Genomic DNA, 22,476 nt, shown 5'->3' on the forward strand with positions numbered 1-22,476 from the left:
GCAGGTTTTCCCATTAGGCTTTTATTATAAAGAAGGTTCCAGAGCATCCCAGCCTCCCCCTCCAGCCCAGCCCCAAGGTCTGCGACCTGTCCCAGCACTGGCCCCAGCCAGCCGCTTCTGACAGAGCAGAAAGGACGGTGTTCTCAGGGCGCGGGGGTCTCTGCCAGGTCTGCCTGTCCCCTGGAACAGTCATTTCCAGTGTTGCGCTGGGAGCCCCTTGGGACCCCTCCCCGGGTCCTCTGCACTAGTGGCAGCTATTCACAGTTGGCGCGTGATAAGTTTTTTAATATATAAAAGCTTTTTTTAAAAAAAAAAAAACAACAAAAAATGGTGCTCTCTTTAGAAACACTTCCAGCAAGATCAAGTAGCCCAGCTACAGCCTCGGTGCAACTCAGCCCCCTCCCCTCCCTCGGGACCAGGATCGCCCAGCACCTGTCCCCTAGGCCCCTGCCCGCCCGGCTCCCGGGGCAGCACGGAGCCTCCCGCGGGCAGTGGATGCTGCCCACTTGGCCAGTGGCCGCCCGAGCAACAGGAATCTGACACTGCTGGATGGCGTGTGGCCAGGGTCCTCTGCAGGTGAGTAGAGACGGGGACAACGTTTTGGTGGTTGAAGCGGAAACCAGCTGAGGGCTGGTTCAAGGGGCCTCCCCTCCACCGGGTAGGATGAGGTAGTGTTTCCAGCTGCGACCTCAGGGCCGGGCGGCCTCTTTCGCCCATCGGTGGGTTCGTTAGCACTGGGCCGTGCAGGGCAGAGCGAGTGGGGCACCGTCCAGGCTGTGCTGCGTGGACGGTGGGAGCCTTACTGGGGGAACGGCTGCAGCATTTGAGCCCCCAGCCCAGAGCCGGGTCTGGGGGCAGGTGGGAGGGGACGGTGCCCAAGGGGCCAGGGCTGGGGGCTCCTCTGGCTGGCTCAGAGAGGCCCCTCGTGCTGCGTCGTTTCCCAGCCAGAGTCCGAGGCACTGGGGACAAAGCGAAGTCGAGGGAGGGCGCCCGTCCTGCCAGCCCCCAGGCTCAGGCCTCGCTGTAGCACTCGTAGATGTTGTCCTCCATCAGGGCCACCACCTGCTCAAACTTGTGCTGCAGCTGTGTCCTCCGGGCTGTGGGGTTTGCCTCCAGGGCGCTCATGATCTGAGGGGGAAGCGGAGGGAGCTGGGCCAAAGCCCGGGCCCAGGACCCCCAGGTCCCACCACACATCCTGGGGGAGAACACACCGCCTGGATTTCCACTGCTGGTGGCCACCCCCAAAGCAGAAACGTCCTGGGGATGTGAATGCCTGAGAGGGACCCTCACCCTGGGTTTGTTTCCCTGAGCAGGTGGCGGTGAACGGGGCTGACATGGGGGCATCGTAGCTCCGAGGGGGCCTCGCACTGGGGGCTACTCACCTGTGGGCGATACCTCTTGGCGTATTTATAAATCTCTGCCATGGCCACGTTGGTGTTGAACTCATTCTGGTATTTCTATGAGGAAAGACAAGGCGGGAGTTGGAGGGAGGTTGACTCCATGGTCAAAACCAGGCCCAGCCCAGCCAAGAACCGCTGCTTATACGCAGCCCCTCGCTGACGGTCAACTCCTGCCCGCCCCCCCCCCACCCCGCCCGGCAAGGTCCCCACGGAGCGGGCCGCACCCGTGACTCCTCCGCCAGGTGCGCGTTCATTTCCTGCTCGCTGAGCGGAGTCATGTCATGGATCTGTTTGTAGTAGCGCTGCACGATTTTCCGGTACTCGGGAATCTCCTTGGCATAGAGGAGCTTGTTGGTTGGTGAGTCCTGGGCAGAGAGGAGTGACGGAGTAAGACACAGACTCGTCTTCTCCTGGACGAGCCCTTGTCTCTCCCACCACACAAACGAGCCCATCACTGAACGTCCCCGCCCTGCGGGCTTTGGACCAGGGCCCCCCACCCCTCTCCTCTCTGCCCTTGTACTTGGAACCCCTGCCCATTTTCTACAGAACTGTCAGGGTGATGACCTCAAGGGGGACCGACTTTTAGGGGGAAAAGTGCATGGGCTTGTGCCAGCTCTTTGACACGCAGGCTGTTTTGTTTGTATCCTTGCTTAGGGATATGGGTCTTGGTGGCTAAGATTTCTGGAAGCCTGATTGCTGTCTCAGTGGAATATTTCCCACCACATGTTTCCTACGCCTGAAAGCAAAACGTGCCAAGTATGCTCCCAGTTCTCTGTCATGGGCGTCCTGCCTTCCGAGATAGTGTGTGAGAGGTGACGGCATTTTCTGCCTCTCGTGGCCTGTCTCTGAAAGTCATGGGTTAAACGCAGGGCCAGGCACCCGCCCTCCTGCAGGGGCAGGTCTAACTCTACCGTCTCTTTAACGCTTACAGCCTCCCTGCCCGGCCCAGGCCCTTCCCTCTGCCTGGAATGCCGCTCTCTCTCCTCGGCGCCCGCTAAAGCCAGCTGGGTCCTCTCCCTGCAGACAGATGCCTCAGGGGTCTCCCTCTTGCGTGTATTCAAAGGTCTTGGTCACTTGTGCTCCCCTCTGCCCACCCCTTCACTCAGTGCCCACTGGATGGCTCTTGACTATCAGGGCTGCCGCCCGGAGCCCACTGGTCTCCGATGGTGTGCCAGACCACGCAGGCTTTCCATGTTCACTCTGGCTTCTCCTGGCCTGGCTCCACGGCCTCAGTGTTGGGAACTGGTGCGGGGCACACCTGAGGCAGCTGCAGCCAGCCTGCAGCCACGTAGTTTGACTGTGGGTGCCGGTTTCTGGGAGTCCCCCCTTCTGATGACCCCATTCATCCCACATCCCCCAGATCTGAGCTCTTTTGGTTCCCCTCCCAGAAAGATCTCCGTCCCCATCAGCACCAGGTGGCCTGCCCAGGAGCAGCTGACCTTGCCCAGCTGCAGGTCGGAGATGGAACAGGCGTCGATGAAGGCCTGTGCGATGACTGAGAGGCAGGCATCGATGTGGTCCGTCTTCTCGATGTCAAAGACAAACTGTGGGTTTTTCAGGATGTTCACCCAGAACCGGAGAGGAAGGCTGTGGGACAGAGAGTGACAGAGGCAGCGGCGTGAGCCCACCCCGAGGGTGGGCAGCGGAGGAAGTGGTTGCCGAGGAGGCTTGGGACAGGGAGGTAGGCAGGCTCAGAGGACAGGCTAGCTTTGCCCCTCGAGGCCAGCGGAGACTAGTCACAGGACGGAACCTCTGGAAACCTCGGTTTGCTCCTCCACAAATGGGGTTCAGGGCCATCCCTGGCCGGCTGGGGCAGCAGAGGGGCGGGGAGCCGGGTTTCCTGTGTGGAGAGGGCCACGGGCTGAGGCAGGAGCTGCAGGGCCTGACTTCACCCTCACTGCCCGCCCCACCCCCTGCAGAGTCGCCTGCTCTCACGCAGCAGCCTGGAGCCAGGGAGCCAGTCCTGGTTCTCATTAGAACCCCCGCCCTGCCCCCGCCGAGCAGCCCATGGCTCCCCCTCCAGCCCCTGCATGGCTGTGGGAAGTCCATCATTAGCTGGGTCACCAGGAAGACAGACTGAGGGAGGGAGAGGCCTGGATCCTTAGCCTCAGGAGGCCAGAGGGCTGGTAACACCCTCCTCCCCAGTGACTGGGCAGCCTGGGACATACGGACACCCCCACCCCACCCCACCCAGGGCCCTGAGCAGCCCCTGCAACTACACAGAAACTTCTAGGTCTGTGGCATTTTTTTCTGAGGGTTAGGCTGAGGTTTTCAACAACTTCTTGTTGGGGTTTGTGACCACGAAAAGCTAAAACGTGCCTCAAAGGAGGGATGTGATCGGGGGCAGGAACATCTCCACAAGCCTCAGTGTGCTCATTTGTAAAACGGAGCTGACGGTGCCCACCGCAGAGGGGTGGAGGAGAGTGATGGTAAGGGCAAAACTTAGACAATGCTCACTTCTAGTTAATTCTTACAATTAAAGTGGGTTACTTTTACTGCCCTGGTTTTATAGCTAGGCGAAACTAAAGCACAGAGAGGTTAAGTCACTTACCCAAGGTCACACAGCTTGGAATGGCATAAGGGATTGAACCCACGCCGGTGGGCTGAGAGACCAGGCTCTGAACCCCTGCACCACTGCTGCCCCCAATGATACAGTGAAGCCACACAGCCCTCCCCCCTGGCCTCCCACCCACACCACACTGGCCCACCACCTGTTGGTCTTCCAGATGTGTAGGGTGTCAGGGTCTGAGATCCCCCTCTTCTCTGCTTGCTCTTCCAGGAAGTCAAAGAAGTACTTGACAGCCAGTGGGGGCTTGTCTTCACGGATGCTCAGAATGGCCTTGAACAGGTCATCCAGAAACTTCTGCAGCGTGCCCTGCATGGAAGCAGGTGGCCGCCGTCAGCCCAGGACCACATGGAGCGGGGTAAGCAGGCACCTCTGGCGGTTCAGGGGAGCCCGTGGTGCTGGGACTGAGCAGTGCTCGGTGAATGGGGAAGCTACGTGGCATCAGGCTGGTCATCTAACCTCTCTGGGACTCGGTCTTCCTGTCTGTGAAACGGGTTAGTGAAACCTACCCCACAAGGGTGTTGGAAGGACTGAGACATAGAGCAGGGAATTGCTGGGCTGGAGTGTGAGCTCTTAGGCGCCCACTCTGCTGCCCCAGCTGTGTGGCCTTGGGGGCATCACTGGGCCTCTGCTGCTCTCCGTGTCACACGGGCTGATAAAGAAGTTGTCATCGGGCACCCTTCATGCTGGGAGCAAACCCCTCCTCAGCTGGGACCCAACACCCTCAGCCTCTCGCCCCAGAGCCTGGCTGGCCCCACAGGAGAAGCACTGCCCCCCTCACTCCAAGTGTGTGGTCACAGCTGACCCACTGGAGTGAGGACACAGAGATGAGGGTGGGCCCACCTTGGTGGACAGGAGGCGAGTCAGGTAGATTTCCGGTAGCACCTTCTTGCGGTGGCTCTGCCGGTGGGACTTCTTGGGCTCTGCCAGCTCATCTGTGGGCAGCACCTGGGAGGCCGGGGCAGTGGTCAGTGGTCAGTGCTGGCACCAGGCACCATCCCCGGCCGCCCGTGGGCGGTCCTACCCTGCCCCCGTGGGCACTGGGCTCTCTTTGTGGTGCATGTGAGCTACCCTGGGTCCCGTTCCCACTCCGCACCCCAGCCTTTCCCAGGGCCTGCAAGCACTGCCCCCAGAGGCCCAGGGTGGCAGGAAGCCAAGTCGACACCCAGTGAAGGGCGGGCACCCCCAGGGCCGGAGGCAGGGCACTCACCAAATGGAAATACTTCTCTGTGTCCAAGTCTTTCACTGCGAGAGGGAAAACACACCCAATAAATAAACGAGAGAGGAGTGGGGAGAGAGAGAAACAGAAATGGAGACAAAAAGATGGAGAAAGAAACTGAGCTAAATGGACAGAGCCAAACAGACGTGTGGAGAGAACAAGGCAGAGAGAGAGAAATCCAGAGAAACGCACAGAGAATGAGGTAGAGAGAGAAAGACAGAGGCGTTGACAGAGACGGAAACATCCACAAGGTGACAGCCGGAGCAGGGAGACAGTCACAGATGGAGATGGGCACGGCCCCCGAGTAGGGCAGGGTGGCTGCCCTCAACCCCCAGCCCAGACCTCACTGGGAGAGACCCGAGAGCCTGCTCCTTGCCTCCGGAGGGGACCCCAAGACCCAGAGGAGCCTAGGACCCCAGGCCTGGGGCATCTGAAGGTATGGATGGGAGGTTTGAGGCGGGGACACAGGCCAAAGCCCACATGGCCTGGCGGCTGCCCAGACCTCTTAGAATCACATCCCACCCTCCTGGGGCCTCTCTCTGCTGCCTGCAGGAAACCAGCACTGAGAGGCCTGGCCACAGGCCCTGCCAAGCAGCCCTGCGGCAGGCGGGCCTGGCCCCGTCCCCAGCAGGGAGCCTCAGCCCGGCCCAGCCCTGTCCCTTGAAGCCTCAGCTTCCCCACTGGGGCCGCTCAGAAAGGGCCCTCCCCACGTCCACTAGCACTACCTCGGCCCAGGGTGTTGTCCTTCTTGTCTGTGAGGCTCATGGCCAGGGAGGCACCTTCAGGGATCTGATGGGGAGAGAGGCCGAGGTCAGAGGTCGGAGGTCAGGGAGGGTGGGAGTGGCGGGAGCTGGGTGGAGCCGGGGCCCACCTTGTAGTGGGCCAGCGTGTTGAGCTTCTTGCGGCCATCCTCGACCACCGAGGTGTCGTCCAGGTCCCGCAGGATGTAGCTCTGCGTGCTCGAGGCGAACCACTCTGCGGGCAGGGGGCAGGGCATCAGGGCTGGGAGCAGGGGCCGCGGGGAGGCAGGCACCCAGCGGGCCACACGGGGAGAGAACCGGCGGCACCCACACCTGCCTCTGAGCCTCTACTTCCCCATCTGGGAGACGGGGAGGGGAGAGGGTGCCGGGTGCCGGGCGCAGAACAGGAGCTCTGGAAAGGCCTCATCCTCGGGGCTGTCACTGGGATATCAGAGCTGCTGCGGAGGCCTCTCCCGCCCACCTTGGCAGCAGCCTGCATCGACCTCCCACCACAGGCCCTGTCTCCCCTCCCCGCCCCAAATGGAGCTCCTGGCAGCTGATCTGTCTTTCACGTCCCCAGAGCCACAGTTAGTGCACATTTGATGAGGGGCGGGAGTGTGTGTGCCCAAGGCAGGAGCCGCCCCTGCCCTGCCCACCTAGGTCGACGTCCTCGGCACGCGGCCACTGGGAGTAGGGCACGTTCTTGCAGAAGGCTTCCAGGATCTTCTCCTTCACCTGCGTCAGCGTGTCTGTGTCCATGGCCCGCACGCTCAGCGAGTCCATACCACAGCCCTGGAAGGACACGTTCAGATTCTGCAGGAGAGAGGGGGAGGGTCAGCGGGCGCCCACTGGGCCCTGGAGGGGAGACAGCCTGTGGGAAGTGGGGAGGGGCGATCAGCAGTGGAGCCGGGGCTCTCCGGGGGTGCGGGACCCCTCCTTGCCAGCCCAGCCCGTGACGTCCTGCCCGGCTGCCCGCCTGCCCGCCCAGCTCACCCGGGGCTTGGCCTCGATGTTCTCCCGCAGCAGCCACTCCTCGTTGAGCGTGTAGCGGGCCTTGCCTGTGATGGCGTCGATGGAGCCCTTGTTGATCTGCTGCTTGATGGCGCACAGGAGCAGGAAGAACGGCTCCCCGACCGTCTCCTGCGGTAGGTGTGGGCCTGTCAGAGGCTGAGGCCAGACTGCCTGGCCCAGCCCCTGGCCTAGCCCCTGGCCTCCAGCCTACACTCCAGATTGCGGCCCCAACTTGGAACGCCTTCGCTACCCCCTTCTACCAATATCTCTGTGGCTGCCTGCTTAATACCCTCCTTTTGATCCTGGTGCCGCTGCCTCACTCCCACCCTCCACCCAGAGGTGTCTCTGTGGACTCCAAGCTCGAACATCGCCTAATGTGGGTGGCCATATTCATTTCATCATGCCAGCAACCCTTCCAGGTATGGGGTGTCATTCTCATTGCTGAGGCTCAGAGAGGGCAAGCAACCTGCTCAGGGTCACCCAGCAGGGAAGTGGCAGAGCTGGACTCAAAGGCACATCAGGGGGCATGTGAGGACTGAGAAAACAATCTTCTGAAACAATGCCACTGACACAGCCTCTGTTCCATCCTGGGCTTGCTCTGAGCCCTTGCAGTAAGTCAGGCCTTCTCTGAGCCTCAGTTTCCCCATCTGTATAATGGATCCTATGGGGCTGTCCCTGTGCCCTCTGAGCCCCCCATTCCACATCTGCACAAAGAACACGATAATCCCTTCGGCAGAGTTGGCATGAGAATAAAATGAAATCAAGTCTAGGCGGCGGCGGCACAGGTGCCCCGCACCCCGGCACCCTCACCCTCAGGCAGCTGTACATGCAGATGGACATCCAGTTGGTGAGCATCTTCTCGACCACGGACTCCGTGCGCCTCAGCATGAGCTTGGGGTTCTTGGCGGCCGAGGCGTCGATGAGGTCCACCAGCAGCTCCTTCATGATGCCCGTATAGTACTCGAGCTTGCCGTGGAGCGCAATGGTCAGCAGGGAGGCCAGGCTGCACCTGTGGGCGGGCGTGGGCGGGCGTGGGCGGGGGGCGTCAGCACCGCCCGCACCGCAAGGCCCTGGGCTCTGAGGACCACGCAGTGGGGGTTCTGCTGCTACCTTGTCGCTGGATGCAGACGGGTGAGTGTGACTAAAATCTCGCTGGAGAATGGGCTACCTTCCCTACCAGGCACAGCAACCGCCATGCCCACGAGCCCTGTCCTGGGCAAGCAGACCAGGAAGGGGAAGAATGGGGAGGGGATCTCAGGACCTCCACAGCCCCAGGACCCAGGGTCTGACGCTGGGGAGATGCCAGCTGCCCCAAGGACATGGTGATTTGGAAACTGGCCCAGCCTTGGATCCAGCCAGGCAGACCCAGGACCGGCTGGGTGGCCTCCGACAGGCCCCCGCCCTCCCCCGGAGCCTCGCAGCCTGACCTGTCCCGCACCGCGAAGTCCTTCTGTTGCTCCAGCGCGTGGACGAAGACAATGAGGAAGTGCTTGTTGTTGAGCAGCGAGGAGAACAGGCTGATGCCCTCTTCCATGTTGGGCCGGCAGCTCTCGGGGATCTGCGGAAGCATTCAGTGAGGGGGTGTCCACAGAGGTCCAGTGTCTCTGCCTGGCCTAGGAGTCAGCACTTAGGATGCCCTGAATGGCTCCTCGAATGCTTCCTGGGAGGGGGAGCTCATTACCTTTAGTGGTAGACGCCTCCTACCTCCCTGTGACTGGGAACAGTGGCTCAGTTGAGTTGGAAAGTGAGGCTCGGGCAAGGGTGCCTGAAGGCAACCCAGTATCCCTGTGTGGGGGACCCTCTCACCTTCCATTCTCTAAGCAGCAGGGGGAGTGGGATGTCCAGGGGGACCCAATCCTCTCCCCTCTCTACCTGGCCTGGGAGTCAGCACGTAGAACACCCTGAATGGCCACCTCCTGCGATGGAGGGCTTACTCCCATCCAATGGCAGGTTCCTCCCACCTTCCCATGATTAGGATCAATGGGTCAGATGAGCTGGAAAGTGGAGCCCAGAGAGAGATGGGGTTGCCCTGAGGCAGGTGTGTGTGTGTGTGTACGTGTGGAGGGCTACTCACCTTCCACTCTCCCAGCAGTGGGTGGGTCTCCTGCACCAGGGAGCTGCCCGGGGAGTTGAGGGTCTGGGAGGGCAGGACGTAACGCTCTTCATAGAGGGAGGAGCACTGTGGAGGCAGACCCCCAGCACCTCAGCAGGGCCGCAGACCCCCAGCATCTCGGCAGGGCTGCACCTTCCCCTGACACATGCAGGGGCCGCGCGACAAATGTAAAAGCCAACTTTACAAAGGAAGAAGAGGCAGTGGGCCACGCCCAGGTGCCATAGGACTCCAGAGGAGAGGGGAGGGGAGTCCCCGGGGGCTTCCTGGGGGAAAAGGAGCAGACGCAGCATGAGCCAAGGTGCAGCAAAGCTGGGGTGCACGAGGCTTAAGAGGAAGCCAACGCAGCTCAGTGCAGAATGAGGGACACTGAGGGAGAAATGCCTGCAGCGACCACAATATGGGCTCTCTGTGGCTGCTGCATGGAGAACAGTGTGGACAGGGCCAGAGGAGGGTGCTGGCCATTGGCATAAACGCTCTTGACAGGCCAGGGAAGGTGGGGACAAGGCAGCGGCCCCTGGAACAGCACAAGAGGCATGGAAGGGATGGGACAGAGTCCAGTGGACAGAAGGAGGAAATGCGGAGACCCAGAGAGGCCTCCCTGGGAAGGGGCCCAGAGAGGACAGGGGCTGGCAGTGAACTGGTGCCTCTACTCACCCCCTGAGAGGGGAGGCATGCCCAGCACCCCAGGAGAAAAGTGGGCCTGGCAGCTAGCTTCTATATGGACAGTTAAAACATCAGTGAGCAGAGAAGGAAAGGGGGGGAAACTGGGCCCTCTCCCTCGGCAGGCCAGGGCAGGGGCCCAGGCTGCCACAGGCGGGCGTGCAGGTTTCATTCTGCTCAAGGGGCCCAGGCTGCACTTGTCAAGTTCTCCCATCAGCACAGAAGTGCCCTCTAGGTTCTCAGGGCCCAGGGAGGGGTCGAGGAGCTCCTGAAGTAGCCGGCAGGGGCGCGAACTGACCTTAGGGAAGAAGGTGCGGGTCACAAAGTGCTTGTACTCCAGGAAGGGGATGCCCTGGCTGCGGTTCAGCTCCTTGGTCAGATCCGTCATGTCCGTCTGCAGCTCAGCGAAGCCTGGTAAACAGGCAGTGGCTGTGAGTGGGTCAGATGGCGAAGCCGAGGCCCAAGGTCCCGCATGGTCGCCACCTGCTACCTTTACGGATCTCCTCTCGGATCTGGGATTCCATCTCCTCCATCTGCAGCAGTGTCTTTTGCCAGTAGCGCTCAGCGCGGCGGCTCTTGGTGCAGAAGACAAACAGGGCTGTGGGCAGCAGAGAGGCGGGTCAGGCCAATGAAAGCCCTTCGGAGAGCATTTGTCGGTACCTGCCCTGTGCAGGGCCTGGGCCTGAAGGGAGATGTCCTGCCTGCGCCCCTCAGCTCCAGCTCCTTGGGGCGGGCGCCTCAGCTCACGGTCCTCTCCTCCCCAGTGGGTTGAAAACTACAGGGCCAAGGGCTTGGGAAACAGCCAGGAAAATAAGGCTCCGTGTCCCATTCTTATAATAAGAAATGTGTGTTTGTTTAAAATAGTGATAAACACCTACCCTTCTGAAACTATTCCAAAAAACTGCAGAGGAGAGAACACTCTCAAACTCATTCTATGAGGCCACCATCACCCTGATACCAAAACCAGACAAAGATACTACAAAAAAAGAAAAGTACAGGCCAGTATCACTGATGAACATAGATGCAAAAATCCTCAACAAAATACTACAAACCGAATCCAACAACACATTAAAAGGATCATACACCATGCTCAAGTGGGATTTATCCCAATAATGATGCAAGGATTTTTCAATATCTGCAAAAAAAATCAGTGTGATACACCGCATCAACAAATTGAGGAATAAAAACCATATGATCATCTCAATAGACTCAGAAAAAGCTTCTGACAAAATTCAACACCCATTTATGATAAAAACTCTCCAGAAAGTGGGCATAGAGGGAACCCACCTCAACATAATAAAGGCCATGTATGACAAACCCACAGCAAACATCATTGTCAATGGTGAAAAACAAAGCATTTCCTCTAAGACCAGGAACAAGACGAGGATGTCCACTCTTGCCACTATTATTCAACATAGTTTTTGGAAGTCCTAGCCACAGCAATCAGGGAAGAAAGGGAAATAAAAGGAATCCAAACTGGAAAAGAAGTAAAACTGTCACTGTTTGCAAATGGCATGATACTATACATAGAAAATCCTAAAGATGCTACCAGAAAACTACTAGAGCTAATCAATGAATTTGGTAAAGTAGCAGGATACAAAATTAATACACAGAAATCTCTTTCATTCCTATACAATAACAATGAAAGATCAGAAAGAGAAATCAAGGAAACAAGCCCATTCACCATTGCATAGAAAAGAATAAAATACCTAGGAATAAACCTACCTAAGGAGGCGAAAAACCTATACTCTGAAAACTATCAGACGCTGATGAAAGAAATTGAAGATAACACAAACAGATGGAAAATATACCATGTTCTGGGACTGGAAGAATCAATATTGTGAAAATAACTATACTACCCAAGGCAATCTATAGATTGAGTGCAATCCCTATTAAATTACCAATGGCATTTTTCACTGAACTAGAACAAAAAATTTTACAATTTGTATGGAAACACAAAAGACCCCTGAATAGCCAAAACAATCCTGAGAAACAAAAATGGAGCTGGAGGAATCAGGCTCCCTGACTTCAGACTATACTACAAAGCTACAGTAATCAAAACAGTATGGTACTGGCACAAAAACAGAAATATAGATAAATGGAACAGGATAAAAAGCCCAGAGATAAACCCACGCACCTATGATCAATCTATGACAAAGGAGGCAAGACTATACAGTGGAGAAAAGACGGTCTCTTCAATAAGTGGTGCTGGGAAAACTGGAGAGCTACATGTAAAAGAATGAAACTAGAACATTCTGTAACACCATCCACAAAAATAAACTCAAAATGGATTAAAGATCTAAATGTAAGGCTGGAAACTATAAAACTCTTAAAGGAAAACATAGGCAGAACACTCTCTGACATAAATCACAGCATTATCTTTTGTGATCCACCTCCTAGAGTAATGAAAATAAAAAGAAAAACAAACGGGACCTAATTAAACTTAAAAGCTTTTGCACAGCAAAAACAAAAACCCAAAAGACCATAAACAAAACGGAAACATAACCCACAGAATGGGAGAAAATATTTGCAAATGAAGTGACCGACAAGGGATTAATCTATAAAATATACAAACAGCTCATGTAGCTCAATATCAAAAAACAAACAGCCCAATCAAAAAATGGGCAGAAAATCTAAAGACATTTCTTTAAAGAAGACAAACAGATGACCAAAGAGCACATGAAAAGATGCTCAACATTGCTGATTATTAGATAAGTGCATATCAGAACTACAATGAGGTATCACCTCACACTGATCAGAATGGCCATCATCAAAAAGTCTACAAACAATAAGTGCTGGAGAGGGTGTGAAGAAAAGGGAACCCTCTTGCACTGTTGGTGGGAATGTAAATTGATACAGCCACTATGGAGAACAGTATGGAGGTTCCTTAAAAAACTAAAAACAGAATTACCATATGACCCAGCAATCCCACTCCCAGGCATATATCCAGAGAAAACCATGATTCAAAAAGTTACATGCACCCCAATGTTCATTGCAGCATTATTTACAATAGCCAAGACATGGGAGCAACCAAAATGTCCATCAGCAGAGGAGTGGATAAAGAAAATGTGGTACATACAAGCCATGGAATATTACTCAGCCATAAAAAATAATGAAATAATGCCATTTGCAACAACATGGATGGACCTAGAGATGATCATACTAAGTGAAGGACATCAGACAGAGAAAGATAAATATCATGATATGACTTATATGTGGAATCTAAAAAAAATGATACAAATGAACTTATTTACAAAACAAACAGACTCACAGGCTTTGAAAACAAACTTACAGTTGCCAAAGCAGGAAGGTGGGAGGAGGGATAAATTAGGAGTTTGGGATTAACATATACACACACTACTATATAAAATAGATAACCAACAAGGACCTATTGTATAGCACACGGTACTGCACTCAACACTCTAATAACCTATATGGGAAAAGAATCTGAAAAAGAATGGATATATGTTTATGTATAACTAAATCACTTTGCTGTACACTTGAAACTAACACAACAATGTAAATCAACTATAATATAAAATAAAACTTAATTTAAAAAAATTACTTGTTGAGTGAAAAAAAATAAAATAGTGGTAAACAGTGGATTTCTCTAGATGAGAGAATTATGGGTGATTTCTGTTCTCTTTCTGCTATTTAGCATTTTCAGTTCTTTCTACAACGACGAGCTATTACTTGTGAATTAAGAAACTTTTAAAAGATTACAAAGCAGTATTATATTATAACCCCTTTCTGGGATGTGACATATCTCTATATATGTCATATAATGAGATGCATAAAATATACATGGGGCTTCCCTGGTGGCACGGTGCTTAAGAATCCGCTTGCCAATGCAGGCGACACGGGTTCGTGCTCTGGTCGGGAAAGATCCCACATGCCATGGAGCTACTAAGCCCGTGGCACTTTCCCTGCCCCTTGAAGACCCATAACCACAAGTAGTCAGTCCCCATCCACTCTCCTCCTGCCCCTGGCAACCACGAATTTGCTTTCTGTCTTTATCGATTTACCTATTCTGGACATTTCATATAAACGGAATCAAACTATGTGATCTTTTATGTCTGGCATCTTTCACTTATCACGACATCCTCAAGGGGCAGCCATGCTGTACCATGTGTCAGAACTTCTAAAAAATTACAAAGCAGTACTTATAGCCCCTCTCTGAGATGTAATATATCTATATATATATATCATACAACGAGATGTATAAAATATATATACTCCTTTTTATGGCTTAATACTAACCCATGGAACGGATAAACCATATTTTCTTTATCCATTCATCGGCTGATGGACATCTGGGCTGTTGCCACTTTTGGTGATGAATAATGCTGCTATGAACATTCATGCACAGGTGCTTGTGTGGACATATGTTTTCATTTCTCTCGGGCAGATACCCAGGACGGGGACTGCTGGGTCACACAGTAACTTTATTTAACATGTCGAGGAACTGCCGGAGAGTTTGCCATGGCAATGGCACCATTTAAATTCCCACCAGCAGTGTATGAGGGCTTCAATTTCCATGCTACATTGAATACATTACTTTCATAACCATTATTTTAATAGTGGTATAGCCTACCTAAGAGGAAGGTTAATCTTCCCTGAACAGCCCTCTTATAAGTACCTTCAGCAGGCCCTACTGACTGGAGAACAAGGTTCCGAATCCCTCTGCGTGGCACTCAGGGCCCATCGCCTGGGCCCAGCACGCTTCTCAACAGCTGCTGTCCTCCACCCTTTGTGCTGTCGCTGGGGCACACTCCTCACCACCCTCTGAGCGCCTCACCCGTTCCTACCTTCACGCCTTTGTTCAGTCTGCCCCGGCCCACTATGCCTTCTCTCCTACCCACGGATCTTCAGAGGGGCTGAGGCAAAGTGGGGTAGGTCTGCCCCCCGCAAAGCGACATGAGGGTGGGGTTCCTTACCAACCACGGAGAGCAGCAGCAGGACACTACAGATGACAATGGACACGATGATGGCGGTCTCACTGCCCCCCAGCTGCAGCGTGGCGATGGTCTGGTTGAAGTTCCCTACCTGGATCTGCACAGAGGTGGGGGGAGGGGGTTGTATCTTCCCTGGACTTACGCCCTGGCTCTTCTCCTCACTAGCTGTGCACTCTTGAGCAAGGCACCTAACCTCTCTGAGCCTCAGATGCCACAAGTATAAGACAGAGAGAGCCCCACCCATCTCCTGGGGATGCTATGAGGGCTAAATGAGATGATGCCTGTCAAGCCCTTAGTCCCGAGCCTGGCACAGAAGGGAGACTCAATAAATACAGGGAACTGTGATTATTATTACAGCCTGGGAGGAACAGCAAAAGAGCCAGTGGCTGGGCAGTTCATAGAGCCTGGCCACGTCCTGAAGTATCTGTAGGGCTGCCCAAGGACCAGGGGAGCAGGTGAGTTCTTAGGACTCAAAGGGCAGAACTGGGACTGGGGTACAGGTGAAAGGGAGCTTTTGCAGTCAGAGCCATCCTGGGTGGCATGTGCCACCTGGGAGGGAGTGAGCGCCCCATCTCAGGAGGCATGCAAGCAGGTACAGGGCAGAAGAGATCCCACGTTCTGGGCCCTCTCTCCACTCCTGCTTCCCTCCCTCCATGACTCGGCATCGCGACTGGCAGCCCAGACTCTGGGTAGAGCAACAAGTGGGACGGGGACAACTTGTCATGGCCTCTGAGAGTCAGCTGGGGCTGATCACCGACCTTGAACAGGTCACTAAGTTTTTGGATCTCAGTTTCCTCATCTGCCAAGTGGGGAGGTAAAGCTCCTCTTTGCCCTGGTTGTCTAAGCTTCTGAGCATGACAATGCTTAGCTGAGACGTGCCGGGCAGGGGGCAGATGCTCAGGCACTTGGGGCAAGACTGGGGGCCAAGCCCACCTCTGCCTCTAGTGCCCCGTCCACTCACCGTGATGGGCAGCTGCCCCTCTGCTGTGCCCAGGGACTCGTTGACCGAGCAGTGGATGACTCTCTCGGAGACGATCTGGATGTCACAGGCCACCTGGCCAATCTTGACCCGGTACTCGTGGCTCTCGAGGCCCAGGCCGTCCTGCTCCTTCTGTGGGAGCAGAAGGGATGCTCGTGAGGCCTGTGGCTAAGCCCGGCCTGATCACGCCCCCCACCTGGCACCCACTGGCACTCACGTGGATGACCAGGGTGAGGGGCTCCCCGGGGTGGTGCTTGATCCACTTCTCCCTCTTCGCCGTGGAGAACTGTGGGTCAGGGAGGTAGTCCAGGCGGAACCTGCTGCCCCGCTGGGCCTCCTCGGGGTCCAGGAGCTCCTCGTCCACGGCTGCCTCGTCTGCGTAGGCCCGGCCGTTGAGGAAGAAGTCCACGGGGGCTGAGGCGTTGCTCAGGGCCCCGGGCGATGGGCAGGTGATGAGGGTGGAGTTAAGAACCTTGCAGAGCTGGTTGGGGGGGGCCGGGGCCAAGGTGGGGGACGGGAGGGATAGTCAGATGTGGAAAAAGAGGGGGAGAGAGAGAGGCAGAGACAGGAGAGGCAGAGATGAGGAGATGTGGCGGAGTGACGCCTGGTCAGCCGGGGCCGCAACCAGCCCTGCCTGCCGGGGCCCCGCCCTCACCGTGGGCTCCCGGCCGATGTGGTGCACGGCCATGGACACCTTCTGCACCATGTGGAAACGCTCGCCGGCCACCGTGATGGTCCTGCCGCCACTGCGGGGGGGACAGCAAGCCCCGTGAGCCCAGGTGCAGCCCCGGAGAGTGCCCTGGCCTGGGGTCACGTCCAGGTCTCACCTGACGTGGCTGCGGCGGGGACTGATGGCCGTGATGACCGGGTTCCGCTTGTACCAGAAGGTGAGGTTGCCGTGCACGCAGCCCCGGCGCTCGAAGCGCACGCACACGGGCACGGGGGCTGGCAGGGCGCCCCCAGGCACCGTGCAGGTGATGCTGGTGTCCGTGCGCCTGCGGAGGACGCGGGCCTCGTCAGCAGGAACCCGCCTCCGTCACTCCCCAGCGACCAACACCCCGTCACCTGGGGCACGTGGCCTGGGGTCCAGGCCTGCTCACCTGGCCCCCACCTCATACAGAAATCTTGTTTCCACATTCCCACTGCCGCACCTTTGCTTGGGTTGTCTGCCCCACCTTGGACACCCTGCCTTCTCTTCTCTGACCTGCCCCATCCCACCTCCTCCAAGAAGCCTTCCCAGAGACCCTCTCCTGGCTCCCACCCCGGTGAGGGCCCTGCGCCCACAGCCCTGGAAGCTCTGACTTCTCCCAATTCTGACCCCCCTGGATGTTCCTAGTTCCTGTGACAGTGTCTGCTGTACCCTGAGGGCTGAGACTGTTGGGCTCATCTTGGTATCCACAGCAATGCCTATCAACGGCACCTGGTACACGTTAAGTGCATAATAAAGACAAGTATTTCACCAAGAGGTTCTGGACCAGAACCCTGCCACTGGCCACACCCCTGGGCCAGCGGCAGCTCTGAGTGTGTACAATCATCACCATTTTCCCTGCAGGTTAAGGTCACTTATGAAGTACCTACTGTATGCTGGGCACAGCACTTCCCACAAGTCACTGGTACTGTTCTTACCGGCTGAGAAAATTGAGGCTCAGAAAGAGGAAGGGGCTTGGCCAAGGGGACACAGCCAGTGAAGTCCCTGGTGATGCCTGGTGCAAGGACATCACCCCCAGCCCTCCAGCCCCCCGGCCCAGGGGCTTACACCAGCTCCATGCAGGGCTCCGTGTCATTCACCAGGACCTGGAGCTCGGAGCCCACGTGGAGGTCGCTCCCGTGGATGGTAATCCTGGTGCCCCCTGCCTTGGGACCCATGGCAGGCTCCAGGGAGTGAACCAGGGGCAGCTGTGGGGAGGAAGGCAGGCGGTCAGGCCTCAGGCCAGCCTGGGGTGAGCCTGGCAGGGTGGGCAGGGGGGTAGGCTGCAGCCTCCCTTACCACGTAGGAGAAGCGCTCCCGTGACCTGCCCTCCTTGGAGGCGTTCACCGTCACCACGTCCGAGAACGCCGCTGGGGCTGGCCCCGTGGCACACACGATCCTGGGGGAGGCAACTCTGGTCAAGGAGCAGCCAGCGGATCCTGGGGGCCCAGGCAGGTGCCATCTGGTTTCTCCCTCAAACAGTGGCCCCTGCTCCACCCCCAGGGAGTGTGAGCGCCCCATCCTTGCACTCAGCCACCCACCCGCCCACTCACACCTGGCGCTGGCATTTGGCCAGGACACCCAACGGCATTACCCATGTCAAAATACTGAGACAATTCCCTATCAGTTGGAAAACAGCCACTGAGTCCCCCAGGTGTCACCCTGGTGCCAAGCTCTTCCCCGGGACCACCCCCGACCTGAGTTTACGACAGTTCTGCAGCTATAAGACAAGGGGATTGGATAAGATGGTCTTTGGGGATATTTGAAAGCTCTCCAACCATGAGAACATTTGCTGGGCTGGGAGACTGATGGCCTTATCTGCAAGCCTGACTTACAGCCTTCGGAAAGGAAACCCAGCTCATTCCCTGCCCTCCGGGCCAGGCTCCACAGCTGCAGGCCCAGACCTCTGCACCACACCAGCAGCTCCCCACACTTTCTTAGCAGCAATTTTTTTCATCGGAGCAAGGCTTCCGTGGAGGTAGGGCTGGTCTAGGGGAACACGGGAGGGCTTCCCAGGGGAGCAGGCGCTGGAGTGGTGTCCCGAGCAGGAAAGGGCAGGACGCATGGTGGGAATGGCCTGAGCAAAGTCCGGGAGACCCAGGAGTGAGTGACTTCTGGGGAGCAGAAGGGTGCCGAGGAGAGTGGGACGGCAGAGGGGGGAGGGGGGAGAAGAAAAGGGAGAGGGGAGGGCAGAGATGCAGTTGGCACTTCCGGGTGGGGTGGGGCCTGCGGTCACTCAGAATGGCTCCAGGCACTGCCCTCTACTCACTCCTCTGACACCGTGTATCTGTCGGCCAGCGGCTCACAGGCCACGCTGCCAATCCACACTCCACGGACCACGTCGCTGAGCCGCCGGCCCAGGTTCCTGCCGCGGATGGTCAGCAGGGTCCCGCCGTCCAAGGGGCCACTCAGGGGCTCAACCTGCCAGGCGACCGGAGAAAGGGGTGAATGGGGTTCAGAGGCTGGGATGCTGGCAGGCTCCCGGGGAGGCAGGGCCAGGCAGACCCATCACTGAGGGGAGGCTCTGAGAGCGCTGGCACCGCCAGCCACTTGGCAGGTCACTGGGGCTGCCAGAGAGGATGTGCATTTGTGATACTGAGCCGGCTTGGGTCTGGGGACACCAGTGCATAGGGACAGAGTCAGTGCTATTTGAGGGGCATCTCCTGGGGACACCGAGGTCCACTCCCAGCGGCCATGTCTGACCACATGCCCCTACATCCCAACCAGAGCTGACTGGGCCTGGGATGGGCACCTGACCCAGGCTAAGCCAAACAGACTCCTTCCCTGAGATTTTTTTCTTAATTAAAACTGAGGCTTCGGAGTTACTGGCAGCCCCCATTTTCACCTTATCAGCAAGGTTTCCCTGACCTCGCTATAAAATTCAGAGTCAATCAGCCCCAGCATCTCTTCCACCCCAGACTCCCAATGCCCCCGCCCTGCCCTGCCGTAGCACTTACCACCTTCTCTATGTAAATTATTTCCTTTCTCATTATTGTCCCCTAACCACAACTAAAATATTAGCTCTGTGAAGGCAGGTACTTGTTTCGTTCCCTGCTGTGTCTACAGCACCGGGCAGGGCCTGGCACCCAGCAGGTGCTCAGGGGGTAACACAGTGTGCATGGGCCTGGGTGTGTGCAAGCACGCGTGCTGCGGGTCCCTGAGCCCACGTGGGCGCTGTACGTGTGCACATTCAGGCGTGTGGGTGCAACGGGCTTCCGAGGGGGGAGGAGGGGGCGGGGTGCTTACCGCTCGGATCTCGGGGGCGGGGCAGGTGTCAGGCAGGGGCTGCAGGGTCCCCCGCAGGCGGCAGCCATCACTCCACACACACAGGTGGCCCAGGTCCTCCCGGCCCAGGCACTGGGAACAGTCGGGGCTGCCCATGGCGCAGTTATAGACCTCCACTGCGGGAGACACGGAGGCAGCACAGGTCAGCAGGGTCCTGGTTCTTAGGGTCAGGACCCCATGAAGTTCTTAGTCTTCTCCAAACCCCCTGCGGGCTGTGCTAAGCACAGTGCAGCCACAGCCCCATTAACATTCATCCTCCCTGTGAATCTATCCAGCAGGAGCTGTTTATTAGCTCCATTTGACAGATAAGAGATGAGGCTCAGAGAGGCAGAGTGACTTGCCCAAGGTCACACAGCCTGTGAGTAGCAGAGCTGGATTCATACCCAGGCCCGAGTGGGTCTCCTGAGCCCCCACGGAGCTCCAGGATGCTAGGGAACCACTGAGCAATGCGGGCTCTGTGAGCCTCAGACCAGACCCTCAGACTGGCACGAGGAGGAGTGCAGGGCCAGTTCTCCAGGGCCTCAGGGTGTGCAGGCTGGTTCTGGGGCTTCTGTCTGGGATCTTCATAGTATGGATGTGGGGGGTGCCCATGTCCACCGAGATGTCTGAGCCTCCCCATGAACAGACAGGTCCTTGGAGAGTTGATTCAGTACATATAATAAGAGCAAGGACACCAACCACCATATAGGGGCACAGACTGTTTCCCAGACACCCTTGCAAGGCTTCGTGTGCATCATCTCAGCAAATCCTCACCACACCCTCTGCGAAAGGGCCTCTGCCCTTGCTTCATATGAGGACGATGAGGCTCACAAAGGGAAGGGTAAGTAAGTACCTGGGGCTGCACAGCCACTGGCCTGGAGATGCCCTGAGGGCGTGGTGCCTGCCCAGAGCAGCTGCTCGATAATCAAGCGCTGAGTAACTGAGCAGGCACAGAAAGGCCGGGCTGGGATCTGAGAGAGCGTGTGTGTTAGGGAACGGCAAGGTGGACACCTGAGCACAGGAATGAGTCCCCCAAGGCTGCGTCCCACCCACCGCGGCTGAGTCCCCTGAGGCCATGTGAGGCGCTCCCACCTGCCATGTGGTCAGGGCTGTCCAGGAATCGGGCTGGCCGCCCCTTTAGTTGGAGGCTGAGTGGAAACACCTGGCTCTTCTGGGTTGTGTGCAGCTGCAAAAGGACAGGAAAAACCATGAGAGGTGTGAATGGTGTCGGGTCTTTGTTGGGGGAGGGATGTCAGGGAGACAGATGAGGGCAGGGCTACTGGGGGCAGGGGGTCCAAAAAGAGGAGGTAGAAAGGAAGGAGTGTAGGATCTGGACTTGCGGCAGGCCTCCCCTTCCCCTCTGCCCCCGACCCCCGCCGTTAAAGCTACACCACTCACCACCACTTGGTTGCAGCGTACAGCTGATTGATTCACCCACACAGCCTCAAAGATCTCTTCTTGACCAAAGCTACACTCAAGCGCGGCACCCTTTGGGAGATGGGGGTTGGGGAGAGTCAGGTCAGCACCCCCTGCCCTGTACCTCCATCGGGACATCAGACACTGCTGTCCTGAAGAGTGGGCGTGGTCCTACTATCAGGCCTTTGCCTGGGCTGCACCTCCTCCAGGATGTCCTTCCTGGCCTCCATGTCCAGTGTTCGATGGAGGCAGGGGGTACAGGAACACCTAGAACCTTGGCCTTGTGCTCTCTCCATGCCACTAAAAGTCTCACCAACATCTCCCAATGGCCTAAACCCGGGGCCTTTCACTCCGCGGGTAAAGCCCTGACTCTTCAGCATGACCGACGTCCAAGGTTCATCCCAGTGAGACTCCACCTGCCCTTTAACGTCAACACCCCCCCGCCGCTGCCCCACAAGGCCTGGGACCAGCCACAGGACACATGTCGACACAGCACAGGCTGTCCTGCCCTCAGCCTTTGCCCAAGCCCATTCTTCCACCCAGCAAAACTCAACACAGCCTTCAAAATCCAGCTCAAATGTCCCATGTTCCAAAGCCTTCCCAGACTCCCCCCTCAAATCACAGGGGCACCCCTCACTTGATCATCCATCCATTCAGCAATGAACATTTGGGTGTGTGCCAGGGGCTCCATTAAGCTCCTAAAGCCTGTCCCCGACCCTGTATGCCAAGGACCACCCTTATCCCCTGTGCAGGCTCTGTCTACACCTGTCCCCCCACCCACTGGGGAGGGTTGGGGCTGGGTCTCAGCCCCTCTGACACCTCCAAGGGCAGCAGATGGCAGCTGAAAATAGCTCAGGTTCTACCTTACACAGGCCCACCCAGGTTCGAATCCCACCTCTGCTACCTCCTAGATGTGTGACCCTGTGCAAGTGGCTCCTCCTCTCTGGGCCTCGGGTTTCTAAACTCTGCAACAGAAAGAGGCTGCTCTACTCTGTAGGATTCTAGGAAAACTGGAGATCATGTTATCTTTAGTGGGTTGCACACTGTGGGTGCCTAATATATGCTGGCGGTTATTAGTATGCAAGAGGTACTCAATAAATGCTTGCTGAAAGACTAAACAGGGCCAATTCCCCAATCCCGTCTTGCCCTCAGCCCAGCACAGGCCTCCGGGAGCAGCATCAGTAAATATTTGCTGAATGAACAAACCCGGGTTTTGAGTGTGTTAGGCCAGCTGCGTGGCAGGACTTCCTGTTTATGTCCCTGTCGCTGGCAGATGTGACACCCTGAGGAGATAGCAGGTCAGCAACTCCCCTGCCCTGCCCCCTCCCCGCTTCGTTCTGAAACTGACACAGGAAAGTGGCTGTTGATAGGGCTGAGAGCTCACGTGTCCCTGCCACGCTGAGCTGGGAGGTGGGTCTGTCGTCCGAGTCCCGGGCTCAGGGCCGCAGGCCCAGCCTGTCCTGGG

General features: G+C 56.7%; 1 protein-coding gene across 1 annotated transcript in view; it reads right to left on the reverse strand.

Annotated features, from left to right (window-relative positions):
• PLXND1 (plexin D1) overlaps window positions 1–22,476 on the reverse strand; it is a 52,477-nt gene continuing 30,001 nt past the window's right edge. Inside the window, exons 10-36 of the mRNA XM_082414704.1 lie at window positions 20,994–21,083; window positions 20,688–20,781; window positions 19,578–19,732; window positions 18,601–18,752; window positions 17,631–17,730; window positions 17,400–17,539; window positions 16,471–16,638; window positions 16,299–16,389; window positions 15,861–16,124; window positions 15,626–15,775; window positions 14,647–14,761; window positions 10,200–10,307; window positions 10,008–10,120; window positions 9,011–9,115; window positions 8,364–8,494; window positions 7,747–7,945; window positions 6,919–7,065; window positions 6,582–6,738; window positions 6,057–6,160; window positions 5,911–5,974; window positions 5,177–5,211; window positions 4,810–4,914; window positions 4,112–4,275; window positions 2,840–2,987; window positions 1,625–1,765; window positions 1,383–1,457; window positions 1–1,128 (exon numbers count right to left, since the gene is read on the reverse strand). Coding sequence (XP_082270830.1) covers window positions 1,012–1,128; window positions 1,383–1,457; window positions 1,625–1,765; window positions 2,840–2,987; window positions 4,112–4,275; window positions 4,810–4,914; window positions 5,177–5,211; window positions 5,911–5,974; window positions 6,057–6,160; window positions 6,582–6,738; window positions 6,919–7,065; window positions 7,747–7,945; window positions 8,364–8,494; window positions 9,011–9,115; window positions 10,008–10,120; window positions 10,200–10,307; window positions 14,647–14,761; window positions 15,626–15,775; window positions 15,861–16,124; window positions 16,299–16,389; window positions 16,471–16,638; window positions 17,400–17,539; window positions 17,631–17,730; window positions 18,601–18,752; window positions 19,578–19,732; window positions 20,688–20,781; window positions 20,994–21,083 — 3,432 coding nt within the window. The 3' untranslated portion in view covers window positions 1–1,011. The remainder of the gene's footprint in view (window positions 1,129–1,382; window positions 1,458–1,624; window positions 1,766–2,839; window positions 2,988–4,111; window positions 4,276–4,809; window positions 4,915–5,176; window positions 5,212–5,910; window positions 5,975–6,056; window positions 6,161–6,581; window positions 6,739–6,918; window positions 7,066–7,746; window positions 7,946–8,363; window positions 8,495–9,010; window positions 9,116–10,007; window positions 10,121–10,199; window positions 10,308–14,646; window positions 14,762–15,625; window positions 15,776–15,860; window positions 16,125–16,298; window positions 16,390–16,470; window positions 16,639–17,399; window positions 17,540–17,630; window positions 17,731–18,600; window positions 18,753–19,577; window positions 19,733–20,687; window positions 20,782–20,993; window positions 21,084–22,476) is intronic.

Source organism: Balaenoptera physalus, assembly GCF_965194825.1.
Source record: "Balaenoptera physalus genome assembly, chromosome: 11".
Taxonomy (NCBI): Eukaryota; Metazoa; Chordata; class Mammalia; order Artiodactyla; family Balaenopteridae; genus Balaenoptera; species Balaenoptera physalus.